At 42.4% G+C, this 18,641-nt stretch overlaps 1 protein-coding gene across 1 annotated transcript in view; it reads left to right on the top strand.

Annotated features, from left to right (window-relative positions):
• MAP3K7 (mitogen-activated protein kinase kinase kinase 7) overlaps positions 1 to 18,641 on the top strand; it is a 71,618-nt gene that overhangs the window by 10,889 nt on the left and 42,088 nt on the right. The window contains 7 exon segments of the mRNA XM_030555962.1: positions 4,315 to 4,328; positions 10,617 to 10,713; positions 12,578 to 12,643; positions 13,512 to 13,557; positions 14,149 to 14,192; positions 14,194 to 14,288; positions 15,183 to 15,307. Of these exon segments, the coding sequence (XP_030411822.1) occupies positions 4,315 to 4,328; positions 10,617 to 10,713; positions 12,578 to 12,643; positions 13,512 to 13,557; positions 14,149 to 14,192; positions 14,194 to 14,288; positions 15,183 to 15,307 (487 nt within the window).

Below are 18,641 nucleotides of genomic sequence, written 5' to 3'. Positions count from 1 at the left end.
CTAGATCCCACTGCAGTGCCTTCCCAGCCTCAGTTATATTCAATACCATCTCTGTCAGTAACTTCTGGGTCATAGAACTAAAGGCAGAAATGACATGTAACTCACCAACTCCAGCCTGTACTTGAGTTAGCTGTGCTCCAGAAATAAGGCTAGTGGACTTTTCTAGTTGGCCCAATTTCTCATCATGTTCTTGGCTTTTAAAATATTCCAAATGTCTGCTGCTCTCTTTGGTGTAGTACTATATCACATCTATTTTTTAACTAATCTCAGGTACTTTGAAGAGGCATTAACATTAATAGCATAGGAGGAGGTGTATTGCAATAAGGTACAGGTTACATTATTAATTACTGGAATAACTTCAGTACAGGTAAAATTTCCAGTGGCAGAACAAACTCTTTGGGTATTCATTTAATTAATCACTAATTGGGTGACTAAATAACAATAAGGGCCTCTTTCATGTAACACACTGCAAACTCCAGTAACAGCCATCATATCTACTTCACTATGGAACCCATCAATTTCAGTTACAGATTCTTGGGGTTCATTTGTAGTGATATCATAGATTTCTATTTCCACTGATTCATTTATTTTCCACTCAATTGTTCGCTTATATGGGATATCCTGAACTTTAAAAATCTTTTTCCAAACAATCTTTAAATAGATCATTAAAGTGATTTTGGCCATTGGTTTTATCAAATAGATGGCATTGTCTGTATTTGGATGTATTACAGGGGTAATAGTATAATGGAGGAGATGGCAGGGGCAGTGGCAACAAGATGCCTTTGGTACTTGTCATTTAAAATCCAATTAGAGAGAGCAATACATGCTGAAGGATTTATCCAAAACACAGGGCACAGCCTGTAGAATAAATAAAATCCAATCAATATCACATTCCCAAGCATGGGTCCCACAAATTCCTTCCTGCCAGTGTATAATTCTTTGTTTCTTCACCAGGATCAGTTCTTAATGTCCTTTCTAGTCAGGAATTCCTGGACTTTGGCAACTTCAGTGGAGCGAGTGTTCCTTTTTTCTTGAAACAGTCGTGGTTCAGCATCCTACAGGGGAGAGGTTACCAGCACATCACCTTGTAATGGTTTTGCTGCTTCTAGAAAAATTCAAAGGCACAGTAGGTCTGTTAGTGGACAAGGGAGAGGTTACTTGCACTTCACCTTGTTGTTTTTCCCAGCTGTCCAGAAGGCACAGCAGAGCTAGAAGGAGAAATAGGCTAATCATCAGTAGGAGAATCCTCCCAAGGTGGAGGGGTCTTTTTGCAGTGAGAATCATCTGTCCAAGCAATCAGTCTTTGGCACTTCATGACAGTGTTGGTGATTAACAGGACTTGGAAAGGGCCTTTCCAGTGTGGAGCCAGAGCAATCTTTTGCTGATGGACCTTTACATAGATTCAGTCTCTTGGTTCCAAGGAGTGGCCGGGCTGCTAGGGTCTTTGGGTAGCGCTTCTTTACATATGAGAAAAGAAATCTAATACATTTCATTAGTGCCCGGCAGTGTTTTGCAAATCTCATAGCTGCTTGGACACATTCAAGCTTTCCCCCCACCCACCCCCTTTTCTTGGTTGTCAGCCAAGTCTTAGCTGTGAGCAGTGTCCTCGAATGGGGCCAATGTCTTACCTTTAGACTGAGGATGTTAGCTATCTTTTTTTCAGGTAATTCATTCTGTCCTTTTTCCTTCTCCCCTTCCTGGCTTCTTTTAACCTACAAAGGAAACTTTCACTCTTTACTCATACCCCTTTTCCCAACAATGGACACATAAACATTGCCATTATACAGTACATTAATCTTATTATTCAATGTATGCCACATATACCCTTCCACTAAAATAACATTATTACAGAGCTTTGGAGCAACAAGCCAGGACAAGCACACCCACTTTGAGGAGTCCACTCAGTACAACCTCTGGTGTCCAGTAGCTTTCCACCCTCCCCAGCTCTCTGGCTAGGAATGTGAGGTAGCCAGAAGGATCCCATGTGCAATATGGGGAGTGGGTTAACTTTTCATGTCCTTGCTTCCAAAGGCTGTTGGTATGCAAATTTTAACAATAATTTTTTCAATTAACTGTCTGGCCAATGAAGTTTTTTTCTTTCTTAAACAAATGTATTAGATTTCAGTATATCACATTTTCTTGATTTATCCAAACACTTTGTATTCCAAGTTGAATAAAACAAGTATCTGCATTTTAATTTAACCCTTCTGTTTGATTTTAAACTAGACTATCCTATGAAAATATTAAACACAACAATTCTGGCCATGCAGGGCGGGTGCAAGGATATTTTGCGCCCTAGGCGAAACTTCCATCTTGCGTCCCCCCGTGCCCCCCCCCCCAAATCACATACATTATACACAATACACGGTCACAGAGTAACATGTTTATAATTTAGAATTTATGTTTCCGCGCTTTAAGTTTAGCAAATTTAGAAACAAGTTCCTCCAAGTCAATGCTGTAAGCAATGTCATGTTCTGTTGACAAGGTAGATAGCCCAACAAGTCTTTGTTGCAACACTGATGTTCACATATATGTTTTTATCAACTTGAGCTTCGAGAAGCTTCGCTCACCACTGGCCACAGAAACTGAGAGAGTCAAGAAGATGCGAAGAGCAATAACTGTTAGGGACGCTATCTGTCAGCTTATTTTCCTATATGAAGTTCAATACATCTTGCGGTGATGAACTCCTTTGGACTCGTCTTGCAATAGCTTGCAATTCACTGCACTAGTCAAAGGCATCAATATCTTTGGATTCACCATGTTGCAAAGCTTTCTCCAAAATCAAGCAATGTTCCATAATTTGCTTTGGAGTTTTATTTTGCAAACTCTAAACATCATATATGAAGCCAAATACTGAACTAATTTGCTGCATCAATGTGAATCTTTCTTCAACCGAATGTATTGCTGTGTCAATGACTGCAAAGTAAAAGTTCACTTTGACTTTTTCTTTCGGATCATAAATAGGTTCGTCATCTGCTTCATATGTGAACTGCTTCCTCTTCTTTCTAATACGGATTGGATCTGGTTCAAAAAGTGCCAGTACATCCAACTCCTCCGCAAGTTCACCTGCATCTACCAATGTTTTCTAAAAGGCTGTGTCACTTCTGCGGCCCACAAGAAACTTCTTGGTTTCTCCAAGTTGATTAATGGTATCACATACATCAAATTCTTTTGCCTGAAGTTGTTTGCTAGTTATGTTGATCTCAAACAATATATCATACCACAAAACAAGAGAAACAAGAAACTTGAAACTAGAAATGGCTTTTGTAAGAGCCTTTGCATCAACTCGTGATGTATTGCCAGATGATCCTGTCAGAGTATTGTCTTCATAGATGTATACTAGAGCATCACAGATGTCACCAATGAAAGCAGGATGGAAAAGCTCTCCCCTCAAGAAGACCTAAGACATGATGGCTGGATACATAAACAGAGACCTGTCCCTCACAGGCACTACCTCATAACATGCCAATTTTGCTCAAGACAGAACATCATAGAGAATACTATGTATTCGAGTGGTCTCTACACTGGCCAAGCAACAGCATGACAACTAACCTAACCAGTCCATCCAACTTTTTTGACTGCTTCTTGGGCACTGGTGAGGGGTAGCGGTGCCAAACTGAGCCCGGTGATGGGTGCACTACAAATCTACAAACTGAGGCAAGGTGCTGGGCCTAGAGTCCTGCTGAGACTGCTGTCCTGCACCAAGTGGAGCACAGTCTCCATGAGGAGAGAACTCAAACAAATATCACGCTCCTTCTGCATGGTTCCCCCAAGCACTTCTTCAGGCAGCTGCTAAGGGGTCACTCACAGGCTTAGGCCTGCCTGTTGTAGGCAAAACACAGCAGCAGGGCTTAAAACTCAGACAGGGCCGCCCAGAGGACTCAGGGGGCCTTGGGCAAAGCAAAATCGGGGGCCCCTTCCATAAAACATTTGCAATACTATAGTAACATGTATTAGGAAGTAACTAGTGAAATACATTCAAAAATTAATTTGTAATAATTTGAAAATAAACTAAATACATTGTTTAAAAACATTAAAAGCTGTAATGGTATGTATACATTTGCAATTACATAATGGGCAGTTGCTGGGTGATTGTGATAGTTGGTACCAATGGGCTGTTGTTGCCTGAGGGTAGTGCTGTTGTTGCCCACGGCTGGGTGGGGAGCTGGGCTCTGGGTTCAGGGGTTCCCAGCTCACAGAGGCTGGGCTCAGGGATGTGGGGAGATAGGGTCAGGGGGGTGTCCAGCTCAGAGGGACTGGGCTGAGAGCTGGGGGGTCAGGGCTGTGGAGGGATGAGGTCGAGGGGATTTCCAGCTCAGAGGGACTGGGTCAGGGCTGTGGGGGGGATGGGGTCAGGGGGGTGCCTGGGGGCACTGGGGCAGCTCAGCTCTGCAGGCTGCTGTTCTCTCCAGCCGTTCAGGCACAAGAGGAGCAGGAGCAGGGACTAGCCAAGAACAAAGGGGGCAGGGGCACAGGCACCTGAGGCCGACCTGTGGGGAGGCACTTGCTTACCTTGCCCAATGCGCGAGCGTTGGGATCCTCTTTCTTCCTCCACTCCACCAGACCACTGCTGAGGCTCTTTTCTTCTCCGTGTCCCTCGCTGGGGCTGATGTGGAGGGTGAGCCAGGGGGCAGCCGCGGCTTTCCTCCAGAAGGGAAGCCCTGGTGTTGTGCCGCTGTCACAGGGCCCCTGCCACGTGCCCTAAGCAGAGCTGCGCAGCTCTGCCCAGCCGCCGGCGCCCCCGCCGGCAACGAGAAAAATTGCAGAGGCTGGAGCCCTTGCTCTGGGAGGGAGAGGGATTCTGAGCCTCTGCCTGCAGCTCAGGGATTCCCCTGGGTCAGCGCAGCTGCCATCAGCCCGAACCTCTGGGCTGCCGCGGCGGCTCCCTCACCCGGGGTGGCGCCCCGGGCTGCCGCGGCGGCTCCCTCACCCGGGGTGGCGCCCCGGGCTGCCGCGGCGGCTCCCTCACCCGGGGTGGCGCCCCGGGCTGCCGCGCTGCCGCACCGCCGCCCTGACCCCGGGAGCGCCCTGGGCTGCTAGCTGTAGACAGCTGCTGCCGCGGGCAGCTCTGACTACCTCTCCAGCAGCAGCGGTTGCAACCATTTAAAAAAATTTTGGGGAGCACCGCTTTTTGGCACCCTCAAATCTTGGCGAACTAGGCAACCGCCTAGTTCGCCTAAATGGTTGCACCAGCCTTGTGGCCACGAGACAAACACCACAAGACAGGACATAGTACACAGAACGTAATTCCTATTGTGCCAGTAAATGCATGGTACGTTGAATGCTGTTCGGCTGGCATCAGTTTTCTCTGAGTAGCTGAAAGACATAAAACAGAGGTCTTCCTCTCTGGGTAGTCAATCATCGCTTAAAATATACAAATACCCTTGTTGATTTCAGGCAAAATTACCCCATTTTTCTTGTATTTGTTTCATAGGCAGCCCAGGTTTCAGTGGCTCCTTACCTTATCAGTTAGATAATTTGCATTAATACAGATGCTTTCTGGCTTGCTTCTGGATCCAAAGCTATCCACAACTTAAAGATTCTTTCTTAAAAAGGGACACAATTAACTTTACCAGAATTTTGACTGCCTTCTATTTTTAACTCCTGCTTTCAAACACTGAAAGAAGACATTACTACTGTTAGTAGCCACTTAGAGCCTAATAGGGCTTTAATTACGTAGCGCTGTATACATTTCTTTAGCTAATTCAACTAAATTGTTGATAGCCAAATAATTGCAATCAAATTTCTTGCCTGGATTTATTTACAAACATTTCAAAGATACCAAGAACTTTCCTCTTTAGCATTTTTACAAAGTTCTACTGCTGTTCCCTCCAGCAACTACAGAGTTAACGTCTCACTCTTTCCTTAAATCACTTGCTTGTCTCCCAACAGCCACTTTTATCAACTCAAATCACCATTTCAGGTATTGTCCTGGGTATTTGAAATCCCCATGCTTATACTCCTTCCTTCCACTATACCTTCAAAATTTTCCAACCTGTTTTCCAATCTCTGTCATCTGCCTGCCTGGGCCTGATCCTGCTTTCCTCGGTGAACCGTCCCTTCCATGGGCACCGGCTTTGTTCCGCTACCAGTTTAGCTAGGAGAGTGGGTTTCTCAACTAACCCCCACCCTTCCTGGTCTCTTCCCTTAAACATTCTTACTCACAAGGCTACCCGAGTCCTCCCTCATGAGGCTTGCTACCTGGGCAAAAACGCATGGCCCATTGGCATTTAACTATTCAATTTCTTCTTGTGGCAAACACACTGCTGTTACGGCATATGCTGAGCACAAATGGTTAAAGTTTGACAAGTCCCTGAAGGACCGATACTTGCTTAGCCAGTGCTTCCTTTTCTACCTGGAAGTCCTGTCTCAAGGCCTGCAATTTGCCCTGGGTGTAGGTTTGAGTTGCTGCCTGGTTCATGATCTATGCTCTTAATTGCTCAATTCTAGTTATCAAGTACACATCTCTTCCCTTTTCTCCAACTTCTCTGTTGCCCAGTCCTGCTACGACTGGGGGTAGATCCACCTGCCACGCTTCTCGGTCAACCGAGGTGGAGAGAAGAATGCTAAACCCCTCTCCAGTTCTCAGACTTACTGCGGCTGAGAGTGGGCACACCTTTAATCATGCAATCCTCAACATATAACACCAACAGTACCAAGCAAAGCAAACATAAAATAACAAGGGCAAAACAAATAGGTGGTGTAACTTCTGCACGGCTCCCCCCTTCTCAATTGCTCACCAAACTGACAAATTTCTGTTACCAATCTATCCCTCGTGTCAGGTGATCAGGCTGACACTACAGGATCATTGAGGGAAGATAAAGAAAACACACCATATAACTGAATTTTAAAGCTTCATTAATAAAACAACAACAGAGAGTGTTGGGAACACTCCCACATCACTCAGGAAAAACATTAATGCCCCAGGCCCTAAGCCATTTTCATACTCTCACGCGTAGGTCCACACTGGCCATGTCTGTGTATAACGTTCAGAGAAGCAGGAGAGGTGGACAGGAGATTATCCTGTATACAGCTTGTCCAGAATTTCCAACATGCTTTCACTCTTGGGAGGGCTATTCTTTTACACCCTGGAATCTCCTGCAGCGTCTCTTTCAGAGATTCCAGTCCAGGTCGGCTGCGTGTGGCTTCTTCAGTGTCACCAAGCCATACCAGCTCCAGAGTCGCAAAGGCACACTGTTGGATCTCACTGGACAGATAAGCTTTGCAAATGTAATCTCAGTTCTGTAACTTGTATTGCCTTTGGTTTGCCTCTATCTATATTTTTTCACAGCCAGCTGGGGCCGAAGGCAGTTTTTCTTTGTACTTAGTATGGTCTGCGTTGATTCTTGACCTTGAACGCAGAGCAACTTTCTCTTTATCTCTGAGCCAAGCTGAATTTCAAATTAACCCATTCCTTTCCTCAATAGACAAATTGCTCATGCTGTGTCAGAGGCTTTTGGTGAAGTAAGAGTTCCTCTGAGATATGTAAGTTTATCTAAATCACAGGTACCTTCCAGTAGGCATTGTGTAGATGAATTTTCCACGCGTGTACAGATTCCAATTGTCTAAATATCTGCAGGTTTTGGACCATAATGTACGTACATGTTGTCATAAACAGATAGCTAAGGGTTAATGTCTCTTGCACCTGGAAAGAAGTACCTGAAAGAAGTACCTGAAACACCTGACCAGAGGACCAATCAGGAAACCAGACTTTTTCAGATCTGGGTGGAGGAAAGTTTGTGTGTGAGTCTTTGTTCTTGGGTCTTCTGCCTGTACTCTCTCGGCTATGAGAAGTGATTTTTTCTGTCTCCTGCCTTTCTAATCTTCTGTTTCCCAGTTGTAAGTACAAAAGATCAGATAGTGATTTAATATGTTTTTTTTGTATTTACATGTCTGTAGTTGCTGGAGTGCTTTGAATTGTATTCTTTTTGAATAAGGCTGTTTATTCAATATTCTTTTAAGCAAATGACCCTGTATTTGTCACCTTAATACAGAGAGACCATTTTTTATGTATTTTTTCTTTCTTTTTACATAAAGCTGTCTTTTTAAGACCTGCTGGAGTTTTTCTTTAGTGGGGAACTCCAGGGACTTGAGTCTGTGCTCACCAGGGAATTGGTGGAGGAAGAAGTCAGGGGGAATCTGTGTGTGTTAGATTTACTAGCCTGACTTTGCATTCCCTCTGGGTGAGGGGGGAAGAGAGATTAGCTCTCGGTACTTCTGTTTTCCAAGGCTGGAAACGGGGAGGGTGGAATCCCTTTGTTTAGATTCACGAAGCTTGCTTCTGTCTCTCTCTCCAGGAACACCTGGAGGGGGGAAGGGAAAAGGTTTATTTCCCTTTGTTGTGAGACTCAAGGGATTTGGGTCTTGGGGTCCCCAGGAAAGGTTTGGGGGGACCAGAGTGCCCCAAAACACTCTAATTTTTTGGGTGATGGCAGCTTTACCAGGTCCAAGCTGGTAACTAAGCTTGGAGGTTTTCATGCTAACCCCCATATTTTGGACGCTAAGGTCCAAATCTGGGACTAGGTTATGATACATGTAATATGCTGGGGTACACTTAGGGGGTGAGGTGGAATGTTTAGACTGTCCCCCTCCCATTTTCCACTCACACACAGGGAGGGTGCCGTGTCCGCGCTAGCGGCTCATAAACTAAGGATCTCTCCCTATAGGGTACTCACACAGGAGAGACTAACAAGGATGGCCACGACCCTCCTACATCTCCCTTCAGCAAAGAGCGTTGGCTAGTCTCAGGGAGATGGCGCCGCTTACTCTGATTGCGTCCAGTGAGATGATCAGACTGTCAGTAGCCCACACGGAAAGGAGAGGGGGAGGGAGATGGTTCACATGCTCCTGGATCCAGGTAGCTTCCTCACCAGATGATGCCAAACCGAGTCAGCCCACCGTGGGTTGGATCTTCTAAAGATCCTCTAGTTACTGGGCTTGCGTTAGAGTAATCTGGGTCATGAGCTTTCGCTTCGCAGAGTACTCTGGGCGTCTTCCGGTAACAGTCATTCACACGGGCGTGTGCGCACGCGCGCACACACACACGTACTGCTTCAAACTAACCTTGTTGGGGAGGCAAAACCGTTCCCTGATGCCACTCTGCATCTGATTGTACTGCACAGTCAATAAGTTCAGATGGTGTGAGCCCAACAGGGACAGACGTCCCCACGGACAGTCCTCCCTCCGACACCCCAATAGAGATTTCAAAACATCTCTTACCTCTATTGTGGTGCCAAAGGGTTCGAAGGGGAACGATCGGTAGCAGCCGTCTGTGGGTCCATGAGCGTTGCCATCCCGGACGAGCCCCCAAATTGTCGGAAAAAAACTCAGTTCTCACTTCTTGTCTGGGTGCAGCAGAGTCAGATACTTTATTATTTCTCAAGCAATTGCAATTGAGGGAGGGAGTGCCCTAGGACACAGGGTCTCCCCAGTCCCAGACAGGTCTCTTAACAAGTAAACAATTACAGCAAGCATTTATACCTTTTGTTACAGACAATAATAAGCAACAGCTGCATTTTGTTTATACAAAGGTCATCCTGATATCTTGTTTTTCTCACTTAAGAGACTCCAGTCTACATTTTGTATTATCTAGACAAAGTTGAAACAACTTCTCACACAGTTCTTTTCCACTCGCCTCACACAATCTTCGCTTCTACAAATCTCGCTTTATTAGGGTTACAGTTAGCCTAACTCTTGCTAACAGAGACGTCATGCATTAAGATCCCCTACAAATCCGTCAGTTCTTTCTCTACTTCCACACTGTTTAACCCCCTTTACTGAAGTCAAAGTGCAGGATTATGATATCTACCCACTGTTATGGAAATAATAGTAAAAGTTAAAATTCAGTATTATGGTTTCATTAGAGGGTTAAATGGAGGCAAACGACTGAAATGGAGAGAACTTGTTTTAGTGTACATTTTGCTCATGAGGGGGAGTGTTAAAGGAAATGACTGTGTAAATTCTCATTAGTCTGAAAATCTCAGTATTAAAAGTATGTGGGGGAGAGATACCTTGGTCGTATTTGATATGGCCCCCTTACTCTGTCATCTTCTACACTTCAGCATAAGGCTAGAATACATGCATTTATGTACTTTTATTCCAGGCGTCAAACTTTGTATAACTAATAAGCAGGAATATATGCAATTAGATACTATTTCCAAGACCAAGTTTTATACAGGTGAACTTTGCATAGGAAGGATGAAGAAAAGAATAAGGAGGAAGCAACTATTTTTCCTTTTTTCTAGGTTCGAGTAGATCTTGTGCGAAATAAATAACTTTACAAATTTATATGCAATATAAATATTTCAGAAAAAATATGAAGAATTAATGCACGTAGTTTACTGTTTTTCCCTGTAGGTGATCTATGGGAAAAGCCTTATGCACATGCCATTTATGACAATAGTCCTAGAATTTGTAGCTGTTCTTTGTGACTGCATAAAATTAAAGTTCTGTTATAAACTGGGACTTTGCTTCATATGTCTGATTTCTTTACACTAAATTTTTAATTTTTGATACTGAGTAACGTGTTTAAATATTTGTGAACTGCTACAGGCAAGCTGAAATTGTTTCCTTAACTGCAATATTCCTTGCTATGTTGATATAGGTTGTTGGAAGAGGAGCTTTGGTGTGGTCTGCAAGGCAAAATGGCGAGGAAAAGATGTAGCCATTAAACAAATAGAAAGTGAATCTGAAAGAAAGGCCTTCATTGTGGAGGTACAGTAAGCTTGCTTGAAAAGAAGTTATGGGATTTAGTATGTTCTCCTCCCCTCCACAGCCCTCCCCACTAGTAATGTGGTATAGTTTTTCCAGTGACATACCCCACCTCCAGCCATACCTCCTCCACCAGCACTTGTAAGAGGGTCCTCAGAGAATGGCCTGTGGGTGTCTTCTCCAGTTTCTTCTCTGAAGGAATTCCTCCCAGCCACATTTGGGGTATTTAGAGCTTCTTTATTCCACTCCAGCGCTTTTAATTGGTGTAGAGTGACCAAAGAGGGAGTGAGAATCTCATCCAGTGTCGGTTAACATTGAGGGAGGGGTAATGCTATGAAAAACTTTGGTTTATGTTTCCATTAATGTAGTAATTTATTTTTAATTAACATTGTTAAAATCTAGAAGAAAATACATGTAACCTATTTATTTGAGAACAAATCCCTCACACATAATTCATACTTTTCCTAAAGGAGAGACAACACTCTAGGATTGAATGTTGATACTGCTTAACTTCAATGAACTTCATTATGCCATAGTTCTGTTTGTTTGCAAAACACAGTAGATGAAAATCTAGCATGCCCAGGATATATGGAGTAAAATAAGAATAAATCCCTAAAATGTTGGTTATTTTAACCATACTACAATTTTGTGACTAAAAATGTATTTATAATACATCTTTCTGTTAGTAGAATATTTATACTGTGCTCATTGCCATGGTATGTGAGTGCAGAATAATGTTCACATAAATCTAAACATGGCTGAATGGTAAGTCGTCTTGGGCTTTATGTGAGAGCGAATCTGAGAGAAAATCCTCAGAAATTATTTTGAATTGGTTTCAAGATATTACATTTTGAGTGCTTGCACTGTGTAGATTCAGTTCTGTTCTAATATCACTTCAGACTATATATAAAGAATTTCTGGGAACATAGGGTCATGTGCCCTATCGATTGGATAGTGAAATTCAGAGGGTACTGTTAAAAACCTCCCTCAAAAGTCTGTGAAAGCCAAACTTCCCACTTGGTTTGATTTTTTCTGCCAACTTGCAAAATAAAAAAATGGTTTTTAATTTCTTCAGTGGGTGTATCCACACGTGCCTACTATCAATTATTACAAGCAATTTTTTCTCTTGACTGGATGGCATAAATGTTAACTTGTAGAATTTATTTTATAGTTCATTTTTGTGGACATTAGTTCTCTTTAACACAGAAGGGAGTATTTTTTCCCATAAGATTTTCTGTAGTGATTCAGATCATTTTGTCTCTGAAGTCAGGTATCCTTGCCTCCAAATGTGGGCAATAAACAATGCTACAGAAGTATTGCAAAATCCTCAGAATGCCATATTTAGTTGTGCAGTGCTGTACTTGGAAAGTGGATGTTCTGCTTGTTCATCGGCTTGCACTCTGGCCCTGAAGCATGTGACTTAATTATGTTCTTAACATGCATAATTAAAAATTTGATTTGACTCATAACATTTTCTGACCCATTTTAATAGGTCTGCCTGGCTAATATAATCTGTTACGGGACAGGGGAGTGCTATTATCTCCATTTTACAGATGGGGACCTGAGGCACAGGAAAACTGATTTGTCTTTCCAAGGTCATGCATGAGGTCTGTGCAGAGCCAGGGTTCTAGGTTAGTGCCCTAAGCGTTGAATTTTAGAGGCTGGTGCAGTTTAGAGTCCAGGCACAGTATTGTGACCTAACTTTGTTAATTACAACCTAATGTAATTATCTAAGACATCAGCTTTTTCACCCTAACTATCATGGTATGTAAATATTTGTGTTCATTTGATTAACTCTGTATATGAAACCAAATGGTAACTTGAAGTATGTTGTGGTTGGAAAAAAGTGGTGAACTTTGTGTTGCAGCTTCGACAGTTGTCACGTGTGAACCATCCTAATATTGTCAAGTTATATGGAGCCTGTCAGAATCCAGTAAGTTGTAATCCTCCAGTTTTTGTCACCACGATAAAGCTCACTATAATCAAGCAGTAGTGCAAGAAATACATTCAGCCAGTGTACCCATCTTAGTATTGTGTCTCTAAAATGGTTGCTGGTTTTCTTCTTAATGGGTTGATTTTTCTAAACACTTATTTTTTACTTGAACCAAAGTGTAGCCTCTAAAAACCTATTCACACTTCATCTTGTCCATTTGCTCTCCCTATGCTGATTTTTTTAATTGCAAAGAAATTAGTGTGGTATATGTGTGTGTGTGTGTATATATATATATATATATATGTAACTTCACTTGTGTGCAGTCCCCATATTGATTCCAAATCAGCACTGCAAAAAAATGATTTATTTACAAATGACACACACAATTGAAAATCAATTTCTTTACACTTATCCGCCAAGGTCAGGATTCTGTTTTTGCCCTGCAACAGCTGATAACCCTACAAATGCCTCAAGTGATGCAGCAAGTACTGTAGCAGGACAAATGTGAAATCTTGAACTCGCAACATGGTAGGCTAACTTAGACATATTTTATTAGTGGCCTGGGATTACATTGATTAAAATTTATTCTGGTCTAATAAAAATTGGCAATTTTAGTTAATCTTTTCTAATCCATTCTTACAGTAAATCCATTCTAACTGTAATCTGAAGGCAACCTTAACCTTAACCTTAAGAGAGTATACAGTGATGCATCCTCCTCTTTGGTACCCTTCAATAGGATCTAAGCATCAATTTAATTCTGCATTTAATAGATCAATATATCAATTATGGACACTTTGCAGTTCCGCTCAAAGAAATTTCATTTACACTGCATTTTAAAACATCCCTATTTTTTGTCCCTCTCCCAAAGGTGTGTCTTGTTATGGAGTATGCTGAAGGAGGTTCTTTGTACAATGGTGAGTTATCATTTAAACATTGTGTCTCCCTGCAGCTGAACTGTTAGTGTTAGGAGAACCTTTCCTTAAAATATAAAATTGGGCTTAATATTTATTTTAAAGAGCATTTTTACAACCGGAATAGTTTAAAAACGCTTTTTAATCATCTGATGTTTTTGGTATAAAATAAATGGTTTAAATTTTGTGACTCCTTTCATTTTTCCCTGTAAAAATATCTGATTTTATTAAGTGACCACCTTCAACTTCTTGTCAATTTCTTGAGTGATCATTTAATACAGACCATACCAGATACAGCTGAAAATGAGTGACTTTATTTTATAACTAGCAATGAAGTGGCAGAATTATGTGTATAAATGTTTGCTAATGAACTAAGTACCATTTTAAAAACTTCGGAAATCACTGTTCAGGTAACTTCCATTAATAGTGAGATATAAAGTTAAACAATGCAAAAAGAGATTTCAACAGCAGCGCTAAAGAATGAGAGTAAATAGCTAGTTGAATGTCAGATCTCGTTACTGGTATGTTGTAACTCCATTGTTTCTATGGTAATATGCAATAAAGTTCTTTTTAGTTTGTGCCTTTGTTTTGCAGTGCTGCATGGTGCTGAGCCTCTGCCTTATTATACTGCTGCACATGGCAATGAGTTGGTGTTTACAATGTTCCCAAGGAGTGGCATATCTTCACAGCATGAAACCAAAGGCTCTATTCACAGGGACCTTGAAACCGCCAAAGTAGGTTTTTAGTCAATGTTAATCTTTTTTTCTGAAATTGCAATTTGGGGTTTCTCTTTATCTTGTTACTTCCAGTGGATCTGGAGGAAAAAAATTAAAACTTTTTTTTTATTAGATATAAAGTAAAATGAATCTAAATACTATGGGTTTTAAATTTCAGTTATAAAATCAAGAGACACTGATTGTTTTGAGTACCACTAATTGTGTTTCAGTACTGCATGTTATGCAGACATAGAGCCTGTTCTTGCCCATATCATGGAAGTGGGTTTTAGTAGGGACTTGGTTACCTGAATGGGGAAATTAATAAGGCCTTGAGGTCTACTTCTAGTGACCTGCATGGTTTTGCAGGAGAACCTGCATTTGATGCTCCAATTCCTTCTTCCTTCCCCAATGCTCATCCATAGGCACTGAGACCACATGGTCAATAGCAATCCTTCCATTGAAGAAAAGCAGCATTGGCTAGCTGGTGGGAGTCCTGATCATTCCACTTCTGGAAAGATAGCAGCCATGATGGCTGGCCTCCTGTCTGCAGAGCCTAAAGAAAATGTTTGTGAATCAGCATATAAATGGCTAATTTTGTCTCCATTGGGTACTTAGTGGATTGAAATAATTATTCCTAAAGAAACTGTTTTCTGTTTAAACATTTCAAATAGAGCTATAAAGATTCAAAATTAAAATTTTGCAGTTTATGATAATTAGCAAGTCACAACCTACTGATATACTATAGTAATTTTTAAGAATATATTTATACTTATCTGAACAATTTCTGCCATGTTACTTCACTACTGTGAAGTAAGGCCTCAAGTGAAAGTTGCTGGAATAAAATAGTAATGTTTTATTATTGTACCAAGACTACTGAATTCTATGAACAATGTTTTGGGATTTTCTTGGCAGCTTGCTGTTGGTAGCTGGTGGGACAGTTCTAAAAATCTGTGACTTTGGTACAGCCTGTGATATTCAAACACACATGACCAACAATAAGGGAAGTGCTGCTTGGATGGCACCTGAAGTTTTTGAAGGTAACAAAATAACGTACAGTTTGACATGTATTCCTCTACTTAAGGACATTATTTTGAATGATTTGATATAAGAAATCAGTTGTGAGAGCATCATTCACATGCATTGTTTCCATTAAGTTACATTATAAAATATAGAAATACATTTTAAAGATTAAAATAACTTGGGGGGGAAGTCTTAATTTACATCTAAAAATTAGAGACAAAGACTGCTGTACAAGTATCTTTAGGAAAGGAATTCACACAAATGGGGAAAAGTTTGATACTTAGAGTTCACAAATGGCAAAAAAAACTGAATAGACTGTAACCTTAAATTATGCATATTGTTTGGAGTTACCATCCTGGGATATTGTTGTTTCTGAGATTACAAAATAATCCCAAATTTTTATTGCACTGAAATATGTTGTCATTCCTTCCACCTCATATTCTGATTCGCTGTGGTCTTCGGAATTTGCCACGTATGTTGTCGAACAAGCATAGCCACCTCCATTTTTTATCCTTCCTTACTTCCATTTTTCTCTATATCTCCCTTCTCTTCCTTATCCCTTGAAGTTTAGTTCACCTTTTCTCTTCTCACCCTATAAATAATTCATTTGTAAAAATTAACTTGTATTTAATATTAAAATGGGGAGAGGAATCAAAAGCGATTTGTTGGCATATGATGGGGAAGCCCAGTGATGGTATACAATAAAATCACAATGATTTGTGTGATTACTGTGTGGTTAAATGGAGAATAGCTCGGTCATTATGCATGTCAGACCACATTCAGACCAGTGATTAACTGGTGCTGATTTTGTCCCCTGTGAATGAGTAAAAGTTTCATTAAAAGTTTATTTGTGGATGGTTAGAGCCAGTTTTTTGTGTGTGTTTTGTTTTTCCCTAGTGGTCTTAATGATGAATTACCTTCTCCAGAAAGGTATCAAATTCATAATACTGTAAAAAGAAAGTCTGAGTTGCCACCTGAAAAAAAGCACAGACAACCACCTGCCTTTAAAGCAGGGGTTGGCAACCTTTCAGAAGTGGTGTACCAAGTCTTCATTTATTCACTTAAGGTTCACATGATGGTAATACGTTTTAACATTTTTAGAAGGTCTCTCTCTATAAGTCTATAAATTATATAACTAAACTACTGTTGTATGTAAAGTAAACAAGGTTTTCAAAATGTTTAAGAAGCTTCATTTAAAATTAAATTAAAATGCTGATATTACTGGGCTGCTCAGCCCACTGGCGTCCTGGGGTTCTGTTCACCGGGGCTGGCGGCCGGGACCCCAGGCTGGCAGTGGGCTGAGCGGGGCCGGGACCCCCGACCGGTGCTGGACTGAGTGGGGCCGGCAGCCAGAACGGGGCTGGGTATGTGTGGGGAGTGCAGGAGTCAGGGTAGGGGCTGGTGGGGGCTGGGTTATGTTTGGAGAGTGCACAAGTCAGGGCAGAGGGCATGAGGTGCGGGGGGGGCTGGGTATTGTGGGGGGTGCCAGAGTCAGGGCTGGGGTCGTGGTGGAGTGCAGGGGTCTGAGGTATGAGGGAGGTGCAGGGGTCAGGGCAGAGGGCTGGGGGGTGGGCTGGGATCGGGGGGTGCTCCCAGCCCCCTGCCCTGAGTAGTTCACGGCAGGGGACTGGAGGGATATGCCCTGATTCCACCCCCCTTCCCCAAGGCCCTGCTCCTTCCTCTTCTCTGTCTCCTTCCTGGTCTGAGCAGCGAGGGCGCTGGGGTTCCTCTTCTCCCCTCCCTTGCAAGGGCCATTGGTAGCAGGGAGGGAGAGGAGGCAGGGCACAAGGCAGCACGCTGGGGGAATAGGCGGGGGAAGGGGAAGCTTGGTTGCTGGCGGAGCCTGCCCTACAGCAGCCGGCAGGACCAAGCTTGCTTCTGCCCCTGTCCCCGCCACAGAGAGCTTTAGGTGGGGGGGCTGTCATAAACAGATAGCTAAGGGTTAATGTCTCTTTCACCTGAAACACCTGACCAGAGAGAACCAATCAGGAAACCAGATGTTTTCAACTTTGGGTGGAGGGAATTGTGTGTCTGAGGTCTTTGTTTCTGTCTGCCTGCTTTCTCTGAGCTTTGGAGAAGTAGTTCTGCTTTCTAATCTTTTGTTTCTAAGTGTAAGGACAAAGAGATCAGATAGTAAGTTATATGGTTTCTTTTCTTTGGTATTTGCATGAATATAAGTGCTGGAGTGCTTTGATTTGTATTCTTTTTGAATAAGGCTGTTTATTCAATATTCTTTTAAGCAATTAGCCCTGTATTGTATCACCTTAATACAGAGAGACCATTTGTATTTTTTCCTTCTTTTTTTATATAAAGCTTTCTTTTAAGACCTGTTGGAGTTTTCTTTACTTCAGGGAAATTGAGTCTGTACTCACCAGGGAATTGGTGGGAGGAAGAAATCAGGGGAGATCGGTGTGTGTTGAATTGGCTAGCCTGATTTTGCATTCCCTCTGGGGGAATAGGAAAGTCCTTTTTGTTTCCAGGATTGGGAACGGAGAGGGTAGTTTCACAGAGCTTGTGTCTGTGTATCTCTCCAGGAGCACCTGGAGAGGGGAAGGGAAAAAGGATTATTTCCCTTTGTTGTGAGACTCAAGGGATTTGGGTCTTGGGGTCCCCAGGGAAGGTTTTTCAGTGGGACCAGGGTGCCCCAAAACACTCTAATTTTTTGGGTGGTGGCAGCAGGTACCAGGTCCAAGCTGGTAGCTAAGCTTGGAGGTTTTCATGCTAACCCCCATATTTTGGACGCTAAGGTCCAGATCTGGGACTAAGGTTATAACAGGGGTGGAGAAGAGCGGGCTGGGCTGGGCAGGATTTTTAATAGCACACTGCTGCCTGCCGGGGTCCGGGCCTTCGGCCCCGCTCAGCCTGCTGTTAAAACTCTGCTTGCATGCTGTCTTCTCCACAGCAATATCAGTAGGCTCTGATCAGATGTCCTAGACTTCTGAGCATGAACATTTCTGAGCATGAACATTTTAGAGTATGTCTGTGCTACTGAGACTAATGTGGCATAGTGACATCACCACAGTTATGCCAGCGTAACCTACTCTGATGGAAAGGGGTGTGTCCACTGGTGCTGAAGCACCATTTGCGGGTACTTAGGTCAATGGAAGCAGTCCTCCATCAACATCTGTATCTACACTTGGGGTTAGGTCAACAAAGCTACATTGGTCTGGAATCAGTTTAACACCCCTGATCAATGTAGCTATGTCAACCTAAATTTTAAGTATAGATTAGGCCTCTAGTTAAATCACCATAGTCATTTCGTCCTTGATCTCTCTCCTAAGACGGGCAATTTTATGTCTGTTTCTGTGCTACAAGTATCAGTTTACCAGAAACTGCCCTGGGCAGACCTCC

The sequence above is a fragment of the Gopherus evgoodei genome, chromosome 3 (assembly GCF_007399415.2).
Source record: "Gopherus evgoodei ecotype Sinaloan lineage chromosome 3, rGopEvg1_v1.p, whole genome shotgun sequence".
Classification (NCBI taxonomy): Eukaryota; Metazoa; Chordata; order Testudines; family Testudinidae; genus Gopherus; species Gopherus evgoodei.
Note: the sequence above shows the minus strand (reverse complement) of the source record. Positions and strands in the feature narration are given on the sequence as shown.